Below are 18,618 nucleotides of genomic sequence, written 5' to 3' on the forward strand. Positions count from 1 at the left end.
CCAAATGTCCCACGCAGGTTGTCCGTTAGTCCATGACAGCTGTGAGGTCTCCTCAAATTGCTTCTTCTCTGCAAACACAGAAAAATCCAATACTTTGTGTGCAAGGTACTAAATCCCTAAGGAAGCCAGGTGGTTCTGTGGTTAGAGCATGGACTTAGGCAAATCATTTTTGTGTGTGTGTGTGTGCGAGGAAGATCAGCCCTGAGCTAACATCCATGCTAATCCTCCTCTTTTTTGCTGAGGAAGACCGGCTTTGAGCTAACATCTATTGCCAATCCTCCTCCTTTTTTTTCCCCAAAGCCCCAGTAGATAGTTGTATGTCATAGTTGCACATCCTTCTAGTTGCTGTATGTGGGACGCGGCCTCAGCATGGCCGGAGAAGCGGTGTGTCGGTGCGCGCCTGGGATCCGAACCAGGGCTGCCAGTAGCGGAGCCAGGGCTGCCAGTAGCGGAGCGCGCGCACTTAACCACTAAGCCGCGGGGCCGGCCCGAGGCAAATCTTACTCAGTGTAAATCATGGCTCTTTGTGACCTTGAGCAAGGCCTCTTTCAGCCTTGATCTCTTCATCTGTAAAATGGGCACAATGATGTGCACCTAACAGGATGATTGTGACAGCTGCAGGTAATGGAATGGAAAGCACCTGGCAAAGTGTCTAGAACAGGCTCAGAAAACTGGTAGTTTCGTTTTCTCCCCCTGATAGTGACAGAAAACAAGATCTAATTCCTTTCTAAAGGAGGAGAAAAGTCAACTAAAAATTCCTCTTTTGTCCTGAAAGTAGTTAACTAACTTCCCAGAGAGAAATTCCAGTTCTGCACCATGTAGCCAAGTCACCAGGCACGTGAACCAGAGCCAGGCACGAGCCACAGAGGAGATGAGAGAAGGGAGAAAGTCTCTCCCTGTGGATGTTGGTGATCTGGACAGACTTCCAGGAAGAGAGCGGGCAGGGACATAAGGAAGGACAAAAGCCTCCTTTTCACTCTTAACAGAGCAGTCCCAAGGGCAATGGAAATGAAGTGAGAGGACAGTACAGACCTGTTTCACCAGTATGCAAATCATGTAATGGGACACAAATGATTTAGCAAGACCTGTGACTCAGCCCACATCTGACTCTGCTGGTTCAGACAAGAGGAGCCAGCTTGAGTTCAGCCAGACTTTTCTAAGGAGGTTTTGTTGGAATTCCACAGGACTCCAGTTTTGAAGCTAGGACCAGGAAGGAGAAGAGAACTCCATTTACGAGTGAGTTCTGCGTGCCAGGGACTTTCATGGCCATCATTGTGGGGTGGGGTAGGGGTGGAGTGGCAGACATATATATACCTTTCTATTGTAATCTTCATCATATCTACAATTAGCAGTTTTATTTTAGCAGTTGGAAGAAAAATCTGAGTACAAGAAAGGGACTTGATTCTTTTTTCGCGAAGGAACTTATTCATGTCTGTATCTTTCACAGAGTTTTGAAAAGAAGAGATGCTCACAACATGTTTTTTGGGTTTTTTTGAATGGACAAATCTCCTAATGTTATATATAAGAAAGCAGGAATTTAGAGGAGTAGAGTGACTTGACCAGAGTCATACAGCTGGTATGTTGCAGAGAAAAGATTTCAAATCCAGTTGCTCTGATTGCAAATCACTTTCTGCAGCGTCACACTGATGCTTAGGAAGTAGATTCTCCCAGCCCAGTGGGAGGAAGTGAAGATAGATAAGACAGGACCTCAGGGCTGCTGACTGTCATGAGAGGTCAGGGTGATTCAGACTTTCTGATTTTGTCCAGCTCTGCTCACCCCTTTCCCAACCACCGTTTGCAGGGTGCCTAGGACTTTACCGAAGCCCCTGCAGGAATTATGATTCTGGGTAAGTCTCTTTGTGTTTGGTCCAGGACAGGGACACAGCATCGTTGTGGTCAGGAGGTTTGACCTCCTCTCCTGCATAAGGGGTGCCTGCCCTTGTGTAGCCTCCTGACCCACGTGGTGTCCCCAGACTCAGGTTTCCAAGGGACCAGGGCGCTCCAGAAAGTACTCACTGATCCTGGTGAGGCCCAAGCCTCTGGCCTGTAGTGGCTCATGCAAACTGGGCTATGAACCAGCAAAATCCAATCCATTCAGCAGTTAAATTGGTGTGGGTTGGAGGGAGTTATCAGATCCTTTGATCAACCTCAAAGCCTGTTGCCGCCCGCTTACTTCACAAATCAGAAGTTGCCACTGGGTGGAAGGTCATTGTGCAATCTCTTTCTTTAGTAATTTACTTGTTTTGGTGAAATCAACCACAGTCATTGAGTAACTCTCATTTACCGAGGCAAAAGGTGACGTAGAGTGCCTTGAGTGCCCGTCCGAGGCCAGGCAGGGTCCTGTGTTGCCTCATTTGGTCCTGGCAACCCTGAGAGGGAGATACTGTTCTACCTGTTTCACAGATGAGGAGACTGAGGCTTAGAGAGGTGAAGTGACCACACATTTTGTAAGTGGTAGAGCCAGAACTGGAATCATTGCTATCTCACCCCAAAATTCACTTTTCTGCTGTGCTGTCTGCTGAAGCCCCAGCCGCAGACACCAAGATCAACCCCGGGATCTTGAGATGTCTCTCCGTAAATGTGTTAGTCACCGATGGAGATGGGGGAGCAAGCTTCCATCTGCCGACTGTAATTCCCTGTCCGACTGCTTCCCAAAGGGATTCCTTTCCCATGGCCCCTACTGCTTTCTCATTCACAGGCACTGTCTTCCTGAAGCTATTATGATGACGGGTCTCTTCCTCTCTCCTCAAGTTCCTCTCATGTATTTATATCTTTCTTTTCTTAAGCTCCAGCCTTAAGTATCTGAGTCAGTGGAGGGGGAGATGTGTACCTTGTCCGGTTGGGAAACCCACCCTTCCCCTGCCCCACCCTGATTTCCAAGGCGTCTGACCTAAAGTCTGCGTGGAGGGGGCAGGGGAAGAGTTGGAGGATTTTGAGTAAGCATTTTCCAAAGACGTACAGATTTTCCAGTTGAGGGAGATTAGAAAATCTCAGGGCTACGAGGTCGAAATTTAAAAAAATGGTTAGAGGATACAGTCATCTGTTGACTGAGCGGTGCACAGTGCCAGGCACCAGATCTACGTTTTCACCGATCTGTACTACAGCCTGTACGATAGTGGTTGTCACAGTGATTTTATATGTGAGAAAACCGAGGCTCACTGAGGTTTTTCTCATGAAAGCCTCTGTTCTCTGTTACCCACCCTGCCCCATCCAGACTTGCAGATGGGCTGGAGAGGCCAGACCATAGTGGGCAGAGTACAAATGGACTATTCCTTGTTCCCTGAACTTGCTGTTGTCCTAAAGACTTGAGTTGAGTTGGAGCTACACCAGCATCATCTCCATCCCCATCCCCAAAAGGAAGAGTCTTTTGATTCATAATCGCAGAATCCACTGTTGGGTCATTTCAGCAGAAATGAGGGAGTAGCCTTTGACCTGCAGATTATTTTTTATGGTACTGAGTGCCTTGCTTAAAATCATTTAATTTTTCATCATTACCTACAGTAACATTTCCCAGTTGGGACTCAGTAGGTAGATGTTCTGTAAGAATAATGGTGAGTAGGGGCCATCCCGGTGGGGTAGTGATTAAGTTCGCACACTCTGCTTCGGCAGCCCGGGGTTCGTGGGTTCGGATCCCAGGCGTGGACCTATACACCACTCATCAAGCCATGCTGTGGTGGCATCCCACATACAAAATAGAGGAAGACTGGCACAGATGTTAGCTCAGTGACAGTCTTCCTCAAGCAAAAAGGAGGATTGGCAACAGATGTTATTAGCTCAGGGCTAATCTCCCTCACCAAAAAAAAAACCCAATAATGCTAAGTATTGTAAATGATGAAAATAAGGATTTTGCGTAGACCATTTACCAATTTTTTTTTTAAAGACCCTTAGTATTCCATGGAGAACAGTTTGGGAAAGACTGGCCTGCTAAATAAAGGCCAAGTTCCTTGGTTTGATATCCAGTGCCCTTCATGAACTGCCCCCTCATGCCTCTGTAGCCCTGTTTCTCATCACCCCCTCCCCCCTGCACAGATACTCCCCTTCAGCTGTTCTGGACCACGTGAAGTTCTCTGGAACTCTGCCGGCTTCTAAGCCATCACTCTGCCTGGAACACACACCCCTCACTACTATCTCCTTATGTCCAGCAAACACCTATTCATCTTTGGGATTCGAGTTGAGTATCCCTTCCCCTTGACCCTGGCCCTCCAACTTCTTTCATAGTTCCTGTAATACCCATAAGTACACTTACTTGTTTTCATGTATCCCCCGAACTGTATGCTCCAGAGGGCAGGAATTACAACTTCTCATTTCTGTGTCCTTAGCACCTGTCATAGTGCCTGGCTTATTTGTTTGTTTGTTTGTTTATTATTTTATTACTTTTTCCTCCCTGATTCCACAGGATTGGCCTTTTAGGTTATCCTTAGAATAATTTTTTCAAGTTTTTTCTCCACATCTTTTTAGGATATCCATGGGAATCTGATTGAATTTATATATCAATTTATGAGTTTATAAGTTGGGTATTCTTATAAGTAAAAAATCTAGCTCTCTCTCTATTCCAGTTGCCCGTTATGTCCCTTACTTCATAAAGGTCCATGCAGTTCTTCATAAGTTAATTACTATTTATTTAGTCATCTTTGCTATTACGATGATTTTACCTCTTTTAGATTTTTAACTGGTTACTTTTTGTATATGAAAAACCATTGATTTCTATCATTTGTTTAGCAGCCAACAACATCAATGCATCTCTTTATTTTTTTTTCATTTGTTATTCTTAGATTTCCCAATAATACATTCCTATAATTCATAATGATTATAACATTGCCTGCTGTTTTCCAAGCCTGGGTTTTTGAAATAGTTTTCCCAGTACTTGAGGATTTAGTGCTAGTCACTTCCCACACGAGCGGGAGTGACTCCGGAATCTTGCACTCTTCTGTCTCCTCAGGACCAGCCACTGGCTTGCTCTCTGCTGACCACCAAAAGGAAGGTGTCCATTTGTCTCAGGAAGGGCAGTCGGGCCTTTGCCACTGTCCCAGGTCTATCTTTAGCCGCCGGCCTCTCCCCTCGCTCTCTTCCTCTCTCTCCTGGCCTCTCCGAGTGCTTCGCTTTGATTTGTAGTCGGAAGTTCCCCTGGTCCTGTCGCCTCTTCCCCCTCATTTCCCAGGTTCCCACAGGAACCTGGGAAGTAGGTTGTGCCCAGAGGTTAGAACGGAAACTGCAGCAAGATAACTCCGAGGGACAATGCCCAGTTGACGTCATTTCAACTTCTTTGCTTCAGCCAGAGGTGGTTTTTTTTCTTCCATTTTTCTTCAGGTTACTCTTCTGCCCCACCCAGTCGTGTCTGTCAACCTCATTTGAAAGCTTTCTGGCATCGTCTGTTTGGTTTACGTGTTTCCTTATTTTCTAGTTAAAATCCATAGTTCTAAGTAGTGACTTAGAGACTCGTCCTCTGACCGACCTGCTTTCTTTGCCACAGGCGCGGCCCCTTATGACTGTCGTGGTTACCTCCCTTATCATCCTGTATTCTGTTTCCTTGGCAATCCTGAGAGGCAGGTAGTGTAGGGACGGCATAGCTGTAATCTCCAGGAAAACACATCAGCTGTAAAAAAGAAACTTTTACTAACCCTGGTTACTGTTCTTTAATTCGTGTCAGCTGAGAGGAAGATAAAAGGGAGCTAGCATTTAGGAAGTGTCTGCTTTGTGCCAGGCAGTGTGCTCAGGCCATTCTCGTGTATTATCTTGCTCAGCCCTCTCGAGCTTATCTCCCTAGAAAAACTCCATTTTTCTTATTTTTAATATAGGAACCAAGGCTCAAGGTTTAAATAACTGGTTTGAGGTTGTGTCCAAGTTGGATGTTCTTTCTACAACATGCCACTCAAGGTCCAGATGGTTCCATCTAGCGGAAATGCAGTGTGTGTTGACCTGGTGTTCTAATGCAGGTGAACAGCGAGTCGCTTAGTGTCTGTTCATTTTGTCTCCTCCCCCAGCTGTACCTGCAGGCCCGCTTCACCTGGCGAGGTGCCCGCCTGCTCCGGCCCCTCCTGCAGTTCACCCTGATCATGATGGCCTTCTACACAGGACTGTCCCGCGTGTCTGACCATAAGCACCATCCCAGCGACGTCCTGGCAGGATTTGCTCAAGGCGCCCTGGTGGCCTGCTGCATAGTAAGTAGCATCCTGTCCTCAGTATGCAAGCCAGAGCCCTGATCTGCTCGCTTGTTAAATGTTTCCAGCTCAGTGACCAAAGCCAGGGAGCTCTCAGTCCTCGTCTCTGCTTGGTGTCTGGAGAGTCACCCGCCCCAGGACCCCTCCAGTAAATGAGAATAATTCCTGCTTCTTTCCAGCCTGTGAGTTTTAATCCAGCAGGGCCTGTAAATCCTCTTCTCCATAAACATGGCAGGTTTGGGCTCGTGAAGAATGTTGCGGTTGGAAGAGGTCTTAGTGCTTGTCCAACTTGCTCACTTTATCGATGAGGACGTTTAGGGTTGAAGAGGGGAGGAACCTTGCCCCAGTCACATGTCAAGTTACTAGCAGAGTCGAAGTCCCTGACTCATGAGTGCTCATGTGCTGCTCTGGTGGACAGTTACTGTTCACTTGAACTTCTCAGCTTCCAGGAACACTTCTACCTTTCTCACTGTGACCTTTAGGGTGACTTGGGGATCTGGTGAAAGCTAAGCCCTCCCCCAGCCTGAGGGCCTTGGACATAAATCACAGAGCTCCCTAGAGAATGGCCTTGGGATGAGCCACATTCTGATTTGCCCCAAATGAATGGGGTGTCCTTTTCACATATTTCATCCCTGAGCCACAGTGAGGGTGGGATAAGGCATTCCACCTTTCTGAGCCTCTGTCTCCTCAGGAATCTCTGCTTTTCCTGCCTGCTGAAAGTTTTGAGGGGCTTATTCAGCACACATAACTGAGCCCCTCCTCTGACGTTGTGCCTGCCTGGGCCCTACTCAGGGGGGCTCACCGCGGTCCAGCAGTACTCCCAGAACACAGCGGTGGTTGGGTGTTGAAGCACCACACGTGTAGATTGTATTGTTGTTCGCATAATCCTGTTCATTCACAGTAAGAATCATGAACGATAGAGAGATCTGGACCAGCCCTTGGTCCTTCCCGCATTTCTAAGCCTGCTGCAGCCCGTGTCTCCCACAGTAGCCTCTCCCACTTCTCTCTGATAACAATCTCAATGTTCATGTGTGTCTCTCTTTAGACTGTAGGTTCCTGGGGGCAGGGACCGTATGTAACGTACTTGTTGTTCCCGTCTCACCGCAGCCTCTCAGGGGTCCTAGCTCAGAGTGAGTAAATGCATGCTTCATCAACAAAAAGCTAGGATCAAGGAGCTGATCTTCCCTTTCTTCAAAACACCGTAAGGAACATTCTCTTGAAGGCAGAAGTGTGAATAAGGCACAGCCTTGCTTTCCCAGTCTAGTTGTTCCCAGGCCATGCACAGGAGTTACAGTATGTGGGGAGACAGGAACAGGGTGCTTCAGGAGCAGTGAGAGCCTGACTCAGTGCGCAGTGGGCAAGAAGAGGGACTGGGAATTGGCGTGACCAGAGTGGGCACCACGAAAAAAGGAGCATCTGGGCTGCTTGCCAGCCTCGGCATGGGAATCCTAGCCCAAGGGACTGTGGTTTTGATAGCTTTATTCATTAATTTTTTTTCTTTCTTTTTTTTTTTTTTTTTTTAGTCAGGGCCAGAAGGGAGAGAAATTGGGGGAACGAGTCGTTAATGAGAGCAGCTGTCTCTGACCAGCTTGTTCCCTGATGCCTGGTCCTTTATGTGCAGTGACAGCGGGGGATGGGTGTTTGCACTAAAGGGTAGCCCTTTGCTGACCATGTCCTTCTGAGCTTTGCTCTCAGCAGGAGGCCGGCCCCCGGGGCCTGCTGTTGTGTTTCTTCTCAGCACCACTGCTCTAATTAGAGTCTCCTGCACCCCCGGTTAAAAAAAAGTCAAAAATGGGGAGATCCTTCATAGCCTTGCTCTTGTATATCCTAAAGCTCTGGCTGTGCGCAATCAGACAACGTGTCCGGTAGGACCAGGGTGTATTTTCAAGGAGGGAGATGAGGGGTCTGACTTGTATCTTGTTTGGCTCTGGCCAACCGTAGCACAGGATAGGAATCTGGTCCTGGCGTCGTAAAGCGCCTGCTTTGTGCTGGCACTGGTCTAGAACCTTTGCCCATTGGCTCCTTTTAGGCACATGAAGCCATTTTACAGGTGAGGTAACTGAGGCTCAGAGATGACTCAAGTCATCCAAGGTCAGAGCTAGTTGGCAGCTGCTCCTAGGAGGCTCACTGACTCCAAAGCTTTGCCCTCTGCACTTCGCAAGGGAGAAGGATGGAGGGTCAGGGGCTGCAGGCCAGCCAGAGTTAACCTGAGGCATAAGCAGCACAGACAGCTGCCTAAGGAGCATAATTTAAGGGTGTCACCGGCCCCTCCCCAAGCCTTTGGGCTGATCTGGTCATTGCTTTGAGTTTGAAAGCCTGTCCTACAGTGTAAAAGTGGTCTGGGAAGAGGGGATGAATATCTTCTCCCATCTTTTGCCCACTTAGCTGTGAACACATAAGGGAAGGGACCCGATCCTGTTTATCATTTTTCTCCAAATGCCTCACACCCAGCCTGGTACTCGGTAGGAGCTCATGGTCCTGCCTGGCTTGGAGAGTCACAGCACTGATGATCTACTGCATTTAAGCCTTCTGGGAGGCCAGGAGAAGCTGTAGCTCGTCAGCACGAGAGCTTGCGAATGCTCAGCTGGGGGAGAAGATGGGCCATTCCCCATCTTAAGATCTGTCATCCAGGTTTGGAGTGTGAGGAAGACAGAAGATGGCCATCTGAGAACACCACGTGCCCCGGGGGTTGGGGAACTGTGGGGGGGATGACGGCATCTGCCTCACAGGTTTGCAGCTTTATCAGGTGCTTTCCTGGAGCTGCGCGGTGGAGCCCTCGCAGCCTCAGCAGGAGCCTCTGCTCTCTGCTCTGCTTGTGTCTCATAGCAGAACTTTCCCCCGAGAATCAGGGCTTCTGTCCCAGTGAATCCCAGGAGAGTCTCTTCTCACCCGTGAATGTAGCTGTAGTGATTTGTTCTTGAAACACAGAGGCAGAGGTTAGGAGGAACCTGAGGTTAGGAGGACCAAAAAGAGGCAGCACTGTATGGTTTAAGACCATTGCAGGGGGTGCCAAGATACCCAGAATCCTGATCGCCTCCTCAGCCAAGCGTCTATGGACTCCCCATTAACTTAACAGGGAAATAATACTTGCTACCGTCTATGGAGAGCTCAGTGTGCCAGCCACTGTGTTAAGTACCTTACACAGATCATCTTCAGTCCCCCGAAAATCCTATGTTGAATCTCATATCCATTACTGTCCTCACTGAAGAGATGAGAGAACAGGGACTGAGAAGGATTAACTCACATGGAGAGAAGGTAGAGAAGCTAGAGTTGAGCCTGGTTGGTCTGACACAGAGCCAGCGCTGCGAGACCCAGGCTTCTTTTAGGGGCCTCAGCTGCTCCTCTCCACACGCCCTCACCTCCTGGCACACAAACTTCTCAGTGTTTTCTGACACCCTGAGCTCTTGTCTTAGACGCTGTCCCCCTTCGATGGAGTGCAGTTCCAGTGTCACCCCATCTGTGATGAAATCTTCTGTGTTAGTTTCCCGTGTTGCTGCTGTAACAGATTACCACAAACTTAGTGACTTAAAACAACACACACTTATTTTCTTATGGTTCTTGAGTTTGGAATTCCAAAATGGGTCTCACTGGGCTAAAATCAAGGTGTTGACAGAGCTACGTTCCTTCCAGAGGCTCTAGGGAGAATCCGTTTCCTTGACTTTTCCAGCTTCCAGAGGCTGTCTTCAAAACCAGCAGCAGAGCATCTTCAGATCTCTCTTCTTTCTTTCACTCTAGCTGGCCTCTGCTTCACATGTCTGTCTGTGACTCTGACCCTTCTGCTTCCTCTTATGAGGATTCTTGTGATTACATTGGGCCCACCTAGATAATCCGGGATCATCTCCCCATCTCCAGATCTTTAACTTAATCGTGCGCACAAAGTCCATTTTGCCATTCGCAGGTTCTGGGGGTTGGGACGTGGACATCTTTGGGGGGCCGTTGTTTGGTCTACCCCACCTTCCCTTCTGTCTTCCCTGAAGACAGAATGGTCTAACTTTCTCCTAGTGTGCCATGGCCCTTTGCATGCTCTTCCTTCTGTGGCATTCGGCCTGGTTCTGTCAAAATTGCCTGCTCATACGTCTATCTCCCCAGCTAGACTGTGGGTGCCTTAATAGCAGAATCGTGGGTTGACCTTCTGGTTGTTCTTCCTCAGTGCCTAGTATAGTGGCTGACACACAATAGGTGCTTAATAAGCATTAGCGAATGAGTAATGAATTAGCTTGTGACCTTGGGCAAGACACTTCCCCTCTGAGCCTCGCTTCCTCGTCTGTGAATGGGTCTTGGAGGGCCCATGACCTTCTCCCACAGAGATGTTGCGGCAAGGCTGACCTTGTAGGAACTGAGCTGGACCAGACAGATGGAACTGTCTCCCTGCAGCACCCCTGAAGGTGGCCTTTATTTGGGGGTCATGACACATATTTAAGCCCCCAGTGGGTCAGTGCATCCCCCTGGAATATTGGCTCAGTCCCTACAGAGCTGTGGGCATCAGGCCACGACAGCCCAGCACTTTTACCCTGGTCTGTGGAGAGTAAGTCCTGTCACAGCCAGCAGACGAGTCTAGACGAAAATCACGTGCCAAACAGGAGCGGGTTCGGTTTTTTCCCCGACTGCTCACTGTTGAGCCCTTTCCAGAGAGGGAAGACAATGGCACCCAACACAACAGAAAACCTACATGCATCGTGGACTGAACATGGGGACCCGGGCATGTAGGCTCTGACAGACCTGCACACTGATGTACACCTTCACACAGGTGGACAGAGGCACACAGGACAAAGGTAGAGAGCCAGTGCCCAGAGAGACCCAGAGGCATAGGGACAAACCCAGTTGTACACAGGCACACGATGTCTGTCCTCTCTCTCTCCAGCACTCAGAACCACAGACACACACACAGGCCAGTGCAAACACAGGCACATACTGACCCTTAGGGTCGCCCTGTTGCACTTGCACGCGGGCACACACACATGCAGTCACCCCACCAAGATGTGAACTCTACAGCTGGGCTCGCCACACCCACCCCCTGGAGTAAGCCAGGGACTCAGATGAAGCGACAGACATCAGTTCATTTCCTGTCTAGTGACAACTTGCCTATCTGGCCACCTCCTCCCTGACCCTCTAGCAGATGGCAAATTGTGGGGCCCTGGGAGGGGTCAGGGCAGGGCCAGGCCGCCATTACTGTGGGTTCAGCAGAGGAAGCAGCTGCTCGTGAATTTCATAAACACACAACAGAGTCTTTCCTGGTTTTCCTCTTCCCGGGGGTGTGGCTCAGCTAGCAGTCGCTCTTTTGTGTGCTGCTGTCTTCCTCCAGGATGTAGGGAAGGGTGAGGATATTCTTTGTCTGCCCCAGTGAGGCGACCTTGGGAAAAGACACAAGCAAGAATATGAATGTGAAGGAGAGTTCAGTGAAGACGACTTCCTCAAGAGAAAGTGGGGTGCAGAGAGAGAGTGTGACACACTCAAGGACACAGTGGTGGAGCAGGAACCTTGCTGCCCCAGCCTCCGCTCTCAAGTGGGCAAAGGCGCCAGGAACGTGGGTGTGGAGAAGAGAAGGAAGCAAGGGTGGAAATAAACTTTGGCCCCAATAGATGATGACAGTATCTTTGCAGGACTCCACAGTTTCCAAAGTCCTTCTAAAATCTCCTTTCTCCTTCCCCTGCTGAGATAGATGGGGTGGATGATGGGCAGACGCTCAGATTGAGGATTCAAAGATGCATCGTGCTTGGTACACGCAACACATTGACTGTGTATTATATGTTTAGTACTGTGCTTTGTTTTAAAGATTCGGAGCTAAAAAGCGTTGATCCTTAAAGAGGCTAGAGTGCAGTAGCTTTCCAAGACTTGACTACGATCCATAATAAGAAATACATTTTACACTGTAACCCAATAGAGGCACCCATACGTAACTGAAATATTTCACAAAATAAGACTTAACCTTACTGTGTGATACATTCTAATATTTTTTATTTAACTTTTAAAAATGCTGGTGGTCACCACCCAGTAAATTGATTTTATAACTTACTAATGACTTGTGACATGCAGTTTGAAAGATACGTGTAGTGGGGACAGACATGGAAACAAATAAGTGTGATAGAAGAGGGCAGCTGCTGGGATGGGGTCCACTCCTGGAGACTGTGCAGGTGCAAGAGGGGATAGTACATTCTTCCTGAGGGTGTTGGAAGGCAAGAAAGAATTCCTGGAGGTGATTCTTGAAAGATGAGTAGATGTTTTCCATGAGATACAAGAGATAAGGAAGGGCATTTCATGCAGAAGGAATAACACAAAGACATGGAGATGGATGAGAACATGGTAGGTCTCCTGACCCTAGCGATTCAGAATGAGGGAACTTGTGGGATAATGGGGGGAGGTGAGCTCAATAAATAGTAGCCCTCTTCTCCTTTTTGGCTTCAAAATGTGGGATTTCTGGGAGTAGGGGCCCCTGCCATTGTCCAGCCTCTCTCATCCTTGGGTACCATGTTCCTGAACTCCAGCTCCTGCTGGATCCAGCACCTGTGACAGAGCTGTCAGCCCTCTGCGTCCTCCTAACCAGAAAGCCTCCTTGGTGATAACCTGGAGGTGCCTTCCTATAAGGCTCCTTGGCAGGGCACAGATGCCTGTTCTCCTTCAGAATTGCCAGTAACCTTCTCTCCTCTGCTGCTCGGAACGCTCCTCCTTCTTATTGAGGGACTGACTTCCTTCACGTCCCTCAGGAGCAGTGATGATCATGAACGACAGTCACTAAGGTAGGATTTGAATGTCCCTTTATAGGTACAAAGTATTTTCACATAAATTCTTCCGTTTAAGCCTTACAGTAACTGTGGGAAGGTATGTTTTGCAGTAACCTTTGCACACAAATACAGGGCAGGTCCATCATCTGAAATTATAAACCTCTTCATTTTGTATAAATTCAAGCCTAGACAAGGGTGTGACTTAGCCTGCGTCACACAGCAATAGCAATTTTGGGACTAGATCCTGCTACCTGACTCTTAGTGCTACACTCTTTATCCGCCCCATCATCATGTTCCCTCTCAGATTCACTGGGAAATCACTCAATACAGACGCTGGCAAATTCCCAGCGCCAAAAGCCACTGCAAACCCTTTATTGAGGTCAAAAAGTAGTGATTGTAATCATGTAATTCCCATTTAGTCAAAAGACAGAGCTCTCAAAGATGCCTTTTCTTTAGACACTTTCTATACTTATGGCATGAGGGTGAGCCGGGTCCCAAGGCGTCTCCTCCAAAGAGAATTACTCCTTCATCTATGAGATTGTTCAGTGTGATACAGCAGGAAGTCAAAAGGAAATCCCAAGGCCCAGGGCTCGGGGTGTATGTACCGTGGTCTCTGTCCTCACAGGGGGGTGGTCTAGATTGGTTGAGGGCTGGGCTCAGAGCACAGTTCATTCCCTTGAGTAAGGAGTTCACAGTCTGAAGGGGAAACATGACACAGCATTTGAAGCATTATGCACTAAAGCCTGTGGCCTAGTGCTAAAGTCATTAAAAGTTCAGAATGGGTACCACTGAGGGAAGGTAAGGGAGGTCAAGGAAGGTATCATGATGCCCAGTGTGCAAATGAAGGAACTGCTCTCAAAATGACTTCAAGCTAAGATCCATAGCCATTAAATGGCTGAGCTAGGATTTGAGCCCATCTGTTCATTTCCATAGTCTGCCCACTCATGGTTCTCCTAACTTTTGTCTGCATAACAAACGCCAGTGGGTTTGTTAAAATGCAGATTTCAGGCCACACTTCACTAGGTCTGAAGTGGGCCCAGGAAGCTGCTTTTTCAAGAGGTGCCCAGCTGATTCTGAAATAGATGATCTGAGCACTACACTTTGAGAAATACTGGAATAGACAACTCTCAGTTTTCTTTTGGTTCTAGGATTCTAAAATTCTTCTGCGTTTATACCTATCTGCTCTGTTGGCATCTGAGTTCAATGGGGACTCACAAAATCCTGATGTATAAGGATGTGATTCCTATCTTCAAGGAGTTCACTTACACATTCTTAGGAGTTGAACTACTCAGGGACTCCAGAAACATTAAAAGGACAATTTTGTTGTCATAATCTGCCCTTAACAAAACGACCCTCAGAATTTGCTGACTTGGCCATTCGCAGCAGTGGGAGTGGAGACCTGGCCACTGACTGGACTTCTTGTTTCTGACCAGCTTGGTTCTTGGTGAGTTCCAGCCGGGCAGCACCCGGGCAGGGCTGGGCTTGTTTGCTCTGGGGGCTGACATCTCCGGAGCTGGTCAATGCTGGCAAGAAGACATCAGAAGCATCTTCCTTTTTGATTGTGCTGACTCATAGCCCCAGAAATTGTAGGACTCTGAGAGCAGATCTTAACTCCCCTGTGGAAAACTCCATCCATGCCTGGTCTCCATGTCCGGCTCGAAGCTGTACAGGCTTTCACGTGTTCGTTCGTATTCTCAATCATTTCTGTTTTTCCCTCTCTCCTTTTCCTTTTTTCTTGTTCCTTCTCTTCTTTCTTCCCTTTCCACACAAGGGGCAGGGGCAGAGGAGTGACGTTGTGTAGGTAGGCACTGAACACATGACCCAGTGATAATGGCCCCCGTTTATTAGCTGTGCCACGCTTGTGCCTTCATTACATCCTGTAATCCTTAGAGTAACCCTCTCAGGTAGGTAATGTATCACCATTTAGGTATTTTTCTGAAAATGGTTAAACTTGGATTTGAAGACAAGTCTGTCCTACTCCAAAGTGCGAAGCTGGGTACCAGTGCTATGTGTGCTGGGCGGGGGTGGGAGACGGTGACACGATGATAGTCGTCATGTGTAAGGAGACTCCCTGTACATGCCTTACCTCCTCGTCACAGTGGGTGGGATTCCTCCGGCATGGAGCCACTTTGTTGCCTCTTGTGGAGGCAACGTGGAGTCTTGCTCCTGAGGGAAGGCTACATTGTCTTGAGTATTTGGGTAAATCAGATCATCTTACTCCCTCGGGTCACAGAATAGCCTCCATCCTGACTCAGGAGGAGGTCGAAACCACTTCCCCAGGACAGTATCAGAAGGAGCCAAAATATTAGAAGGCAGAGGAAAGCAGAGCTATAATTTTTTTCCCTAGCATAGTGACCCAAACTTGAAGAATTCTGATGGGAGCAAGGGCAAAACTTTCTAGAGTTGAAAAAAGAACTAGAAAGAGAAAGCATCCCTCCCCCCGCACACGTATCCCCCCACACACATACGCATCGCCTTTACAACTGCAGTTCCATCCTCAACATTTCAAAAATCCCTCTCTTTTTTTTTTTGACTTCACTGCAAGGATTTAGTTAGGACTCATCCTCCCTTAGAGTCTGCAGTAATGTCTTGACTGGTGCCCCTGCTTTCAGGCTCGGCACCCTCTCTGACTGCTTCTCCGTCTTAGATACCATCCTGATCTTAATAGGAGTCTTCCCACCATGCTGCTTCCCTGCTTCATCCTTGACAATGGCTCCTGGGGCCAAGATGAAAAGGTCCAAATTCCTTAACGTGTCATAGGAGGCTTCTCAAGATCTGGCTGTCTCCTCTCAGCCCGATTGACCGCTTGCCTTGGCCATACTGAGCTTCCTGCAGCTCCTGAATGTGCTGTCCTCTCTCCCTCCCGTGCCTTTCCATGCGCTGCACCCTTTGCCTAGAACAGCGTTCACCGCCTGGCTAACTCCTATTGATCCTTCAAAGCTAAGCTCAAGTATACCTTCTTTGGGGGAAACCTCTCCCCTCCCTTCAGTCTGGGTTAGATGCCACATTCTCTGTGTGTCTTTAACACCCTGGCTTCCCTCTATCATAATCCTTAAAACACTGTGTTGTATTATTTATTTACCCTAATCTCGCCTTCATTGGCCTATGAGCTCTTGAAGGGCAAAGGATTCTGTCTCATATATATTTATCTTTATAATCTCAGGGCTTGGTACAGAGCGGATGTTCAGTGAGTGTTTACTGATTGCGTTTTTCATAAAAGCAATTTATAAAATGCAAAGAATTGGAAAAATAGAATTGAAAGCAAATGCTCGGGGCAGTGTAACTTAGAACTCTTGGTGCTTAGGGTATAAATTTCTTGCTTGCTGAGCCTGTATTTATTGTCCAGTGAGTTCTTTCATGTAGCAGAGAAGGTCTGTGGAGTGGGACTGTGGGCTGGGAGTGGGTTGGTTCCATAGACCTAAGATAGCTACCTAATTTGTATAGACCCTTCCCAGCCTGGGCCTCTGGGTTTTCTTTCTGGCTGGAGATCATCTTCTGCAGGAAATGGAACTGCTCCAAGCCAAGAAGTCTTCACTTTTCCTAGTCCTTGTTGTGTTCTGCTGTTCAAGCATTAGGAAGACTGAGCCCTGTGTGAGTCTTGACGGGATCGTGTTTCATGCTCCCAAAAAAGTGTTTGTGTAACCTCAAGCCACGCTGAGAGCGAAATACAGCTTAAAGGGGGATTCTGCTGGACCTGACTCAACTTTTCATCTTACCGCCTGGCTGTGTGTATGTGGTGTGTGAGTATGTGGTTCCCCTGAAGTCTGGAGGAGTTGTATGTGCCGATAAGATCCGAGGCCAGAATGCTTGCTTCCAGTAGAGAGGAGTTTAGAAATGCAACAACAAACATTTATTGAGCCCCTGGTGTGTGCAAGGCTCAGTGCTAAGAGCCGTGGGTAAAATAGGATGATCAGGGCCAGGGCTCCATCTTCGGGAAGCTTCCCATCTGAGAAGAGAGGCTGATCAGCAGAGTTTTGGAGATATGACAGAGCATGGCTAACTCTAGGCCCAGCCATTACTTTGGTGCTCAGAGCATTAGAGAAAGGACTGCCTTTCACTGAACTATGTACCTGCATAGGTTTAGGTCTTCTCAAGTACATTGTTGCTTTTAACCTTCATCTCATTCCTATCTTGCAGTTACGGAAACCCTAATATGTAGTAAATAGGAGCTCAGAAAATTAAATTGGGAGATGAGCCAGTAGATTGAAAGGAGGGACGTTTGTTTAGGTCTGGGGGTCTGTCCCGTGCTTCATTTGCCCTCAGCACATGGAATGGAGGCTAGGAGAAAGATCTCTAAGAAATGAAAGCAGTTAGAAGTGCTTATTTGGTGGAGCTACCTGCTTGGCTGGAAGAAGTGGAATTGAGAGCCAGCACTGGAGGGATGTTTTGAAATCTCTTCCTCGGAGACGAGGTGAAGGAGGAAGGGAAGGTAATTTCCAGGTAGAGGTGAGGACATTGGCTCTGCACCTATCAGAGAAGGGTTGAAAAGTTTAATGATCTCCACGTTTAACCTGAATCATGTTCGTTGGTATTTCCTTATACTGGGTGGCACTTGAAAACCCCTTCCTGAACTCTTGTAAAGGGTTCCCAGCAGGGGAGCCTAGAATCTCCTGGCAGGGTTGGGTAGAGACCTTTTCTTCCCTGGTTCTCAGGTTTGGCCCTGGCTAGGAGATGAACCTTCTGTGCGGCTCTCACTGCTCATACCTCCTTCAAAAAGAAAGTGACAAAAGGCTTAATTTTTTTCTTTGCAAAATGGTACATTCAATAGCACTCAGACTGTAAATGGATTAAAATGTTACATTTCTTGGCTAATATTTTACTTTCTTGTAATGGCATAGAAATAGCCTAGCCTTCTTTTCTTATTTTTTTACAAAAAATAATAATTAAATGTTTGAGTAGGTAATATATGTAATGGATACAAAATTCAGAAGGTTAAGGGGTTTTATGGTGACGAGTAAGTCTCTCTCTCTCACTTCTGTCTGTTAGCCACCCAGTTCTCCTGGGGTTACTAGCCTTGCCAGCCTCTTGCTGTGATTTTTGTAGCGCTTCGTTGATTGCTGTTTTACTACAAAAGGGACATTGTGGTGGTTGGTTCAACAAATGACCCAAGTCCCTATGATGGCCAGGGCCCGGCTGCTAGAGCCTTAGTGTGGGTGCTGTCTTATTAAGAACTTCATTTTCTTGCTTATAATGTGTCCAGCATGAAGTCACAGGGCCGTCATTAGTAGTAAGTACATTACCATCTGAGGACAAAGACTTCAGTCCAGAAAGCCGTTAGACAGAGGAACTTGGAAAGTGTTTTATTCCCTATTTCAAAACCCAGCCATGTGTTTCCTATTAAATTACATGACTGATAGGTGCCGCTTATGGTTACTTAATACCAACTCACATTGCTAAATGGCTCAAATGAATATCTGTGTATTTATTTTGCCATCTACTGCAAAGCATAAATTTTTCTTACTCCAGTAACTCATTAAGTTCTTGAATCTTTCACCATAAGCTGATTGAGACAGGAACTATGCCTGAGCCATCCTTACACCCTTGCAAGAGGCTGTTCAGTAAATGTTTCTCAATGACTCTAAGAAAGGCTCAGTGAGCTCACATGCTCAGGAGGAAGGACGCTGGGAATGAGCGATAGGAGAGTTTTCATTGACCTCTCCTCCGGGTTAGCCGCTGACTCCCTCAGCAACGAGACCCTGGCTTCTTGACCCCCATCAAATTGTTGATATCACTGGGCTTTC

General features: G+C 47.6%; 1 protein-coding gene across 6 annotated transcripts in view; it reads left to right on the plus strand.

Moving 5' to 3' along the window:
- Positions 1–18,618, plus strand: part of PLPP3 (phospholipid phosphatase 3) — a 98,919-nt gene that overhangs the window by 65,355 nt on the left and 14,946 nt on the right. For 4 of the 6 annotated variants that reach the window (XR_015555728.1, XM_087445860.1, XM_087445861.1 and 1 more), the window contains one exon: positions 5,982–6,158. Coding sequence is in view for 3 of the 6 variants with exons in the window: in XM_087445860.1 (XP_087301986.1) it covers positions 5,982–6,158 (177 nt within the window). In the remaining 3 variants the exon portion in view is untranslated. Of the gene's footprint in view, positions 1–1,184; positions 1,237–5,981; positions 6,159–18,618 lie in introns of all 6 variants that reach the window. The other 2 variants (XR_015555730.1, XR_015555729.1) reach the window with 1 other exon arrangement.

The sequence above is a fragment of the Ceratotherium simum genome, chromosome 22 (genome assembly GCF_057802395.1).
Source record: "Ceratotherium simum simum isolate JZ-2026a chromosome 22, ASM5780239v1, whole genome shotgun sequence".
Lineage (NCBI taxonomy): Eukaryota > Metazoa > Chordata > Mammalia > Perissodactyla > Rhinocerotidae > Ceratotherium > Ceratotherium simum.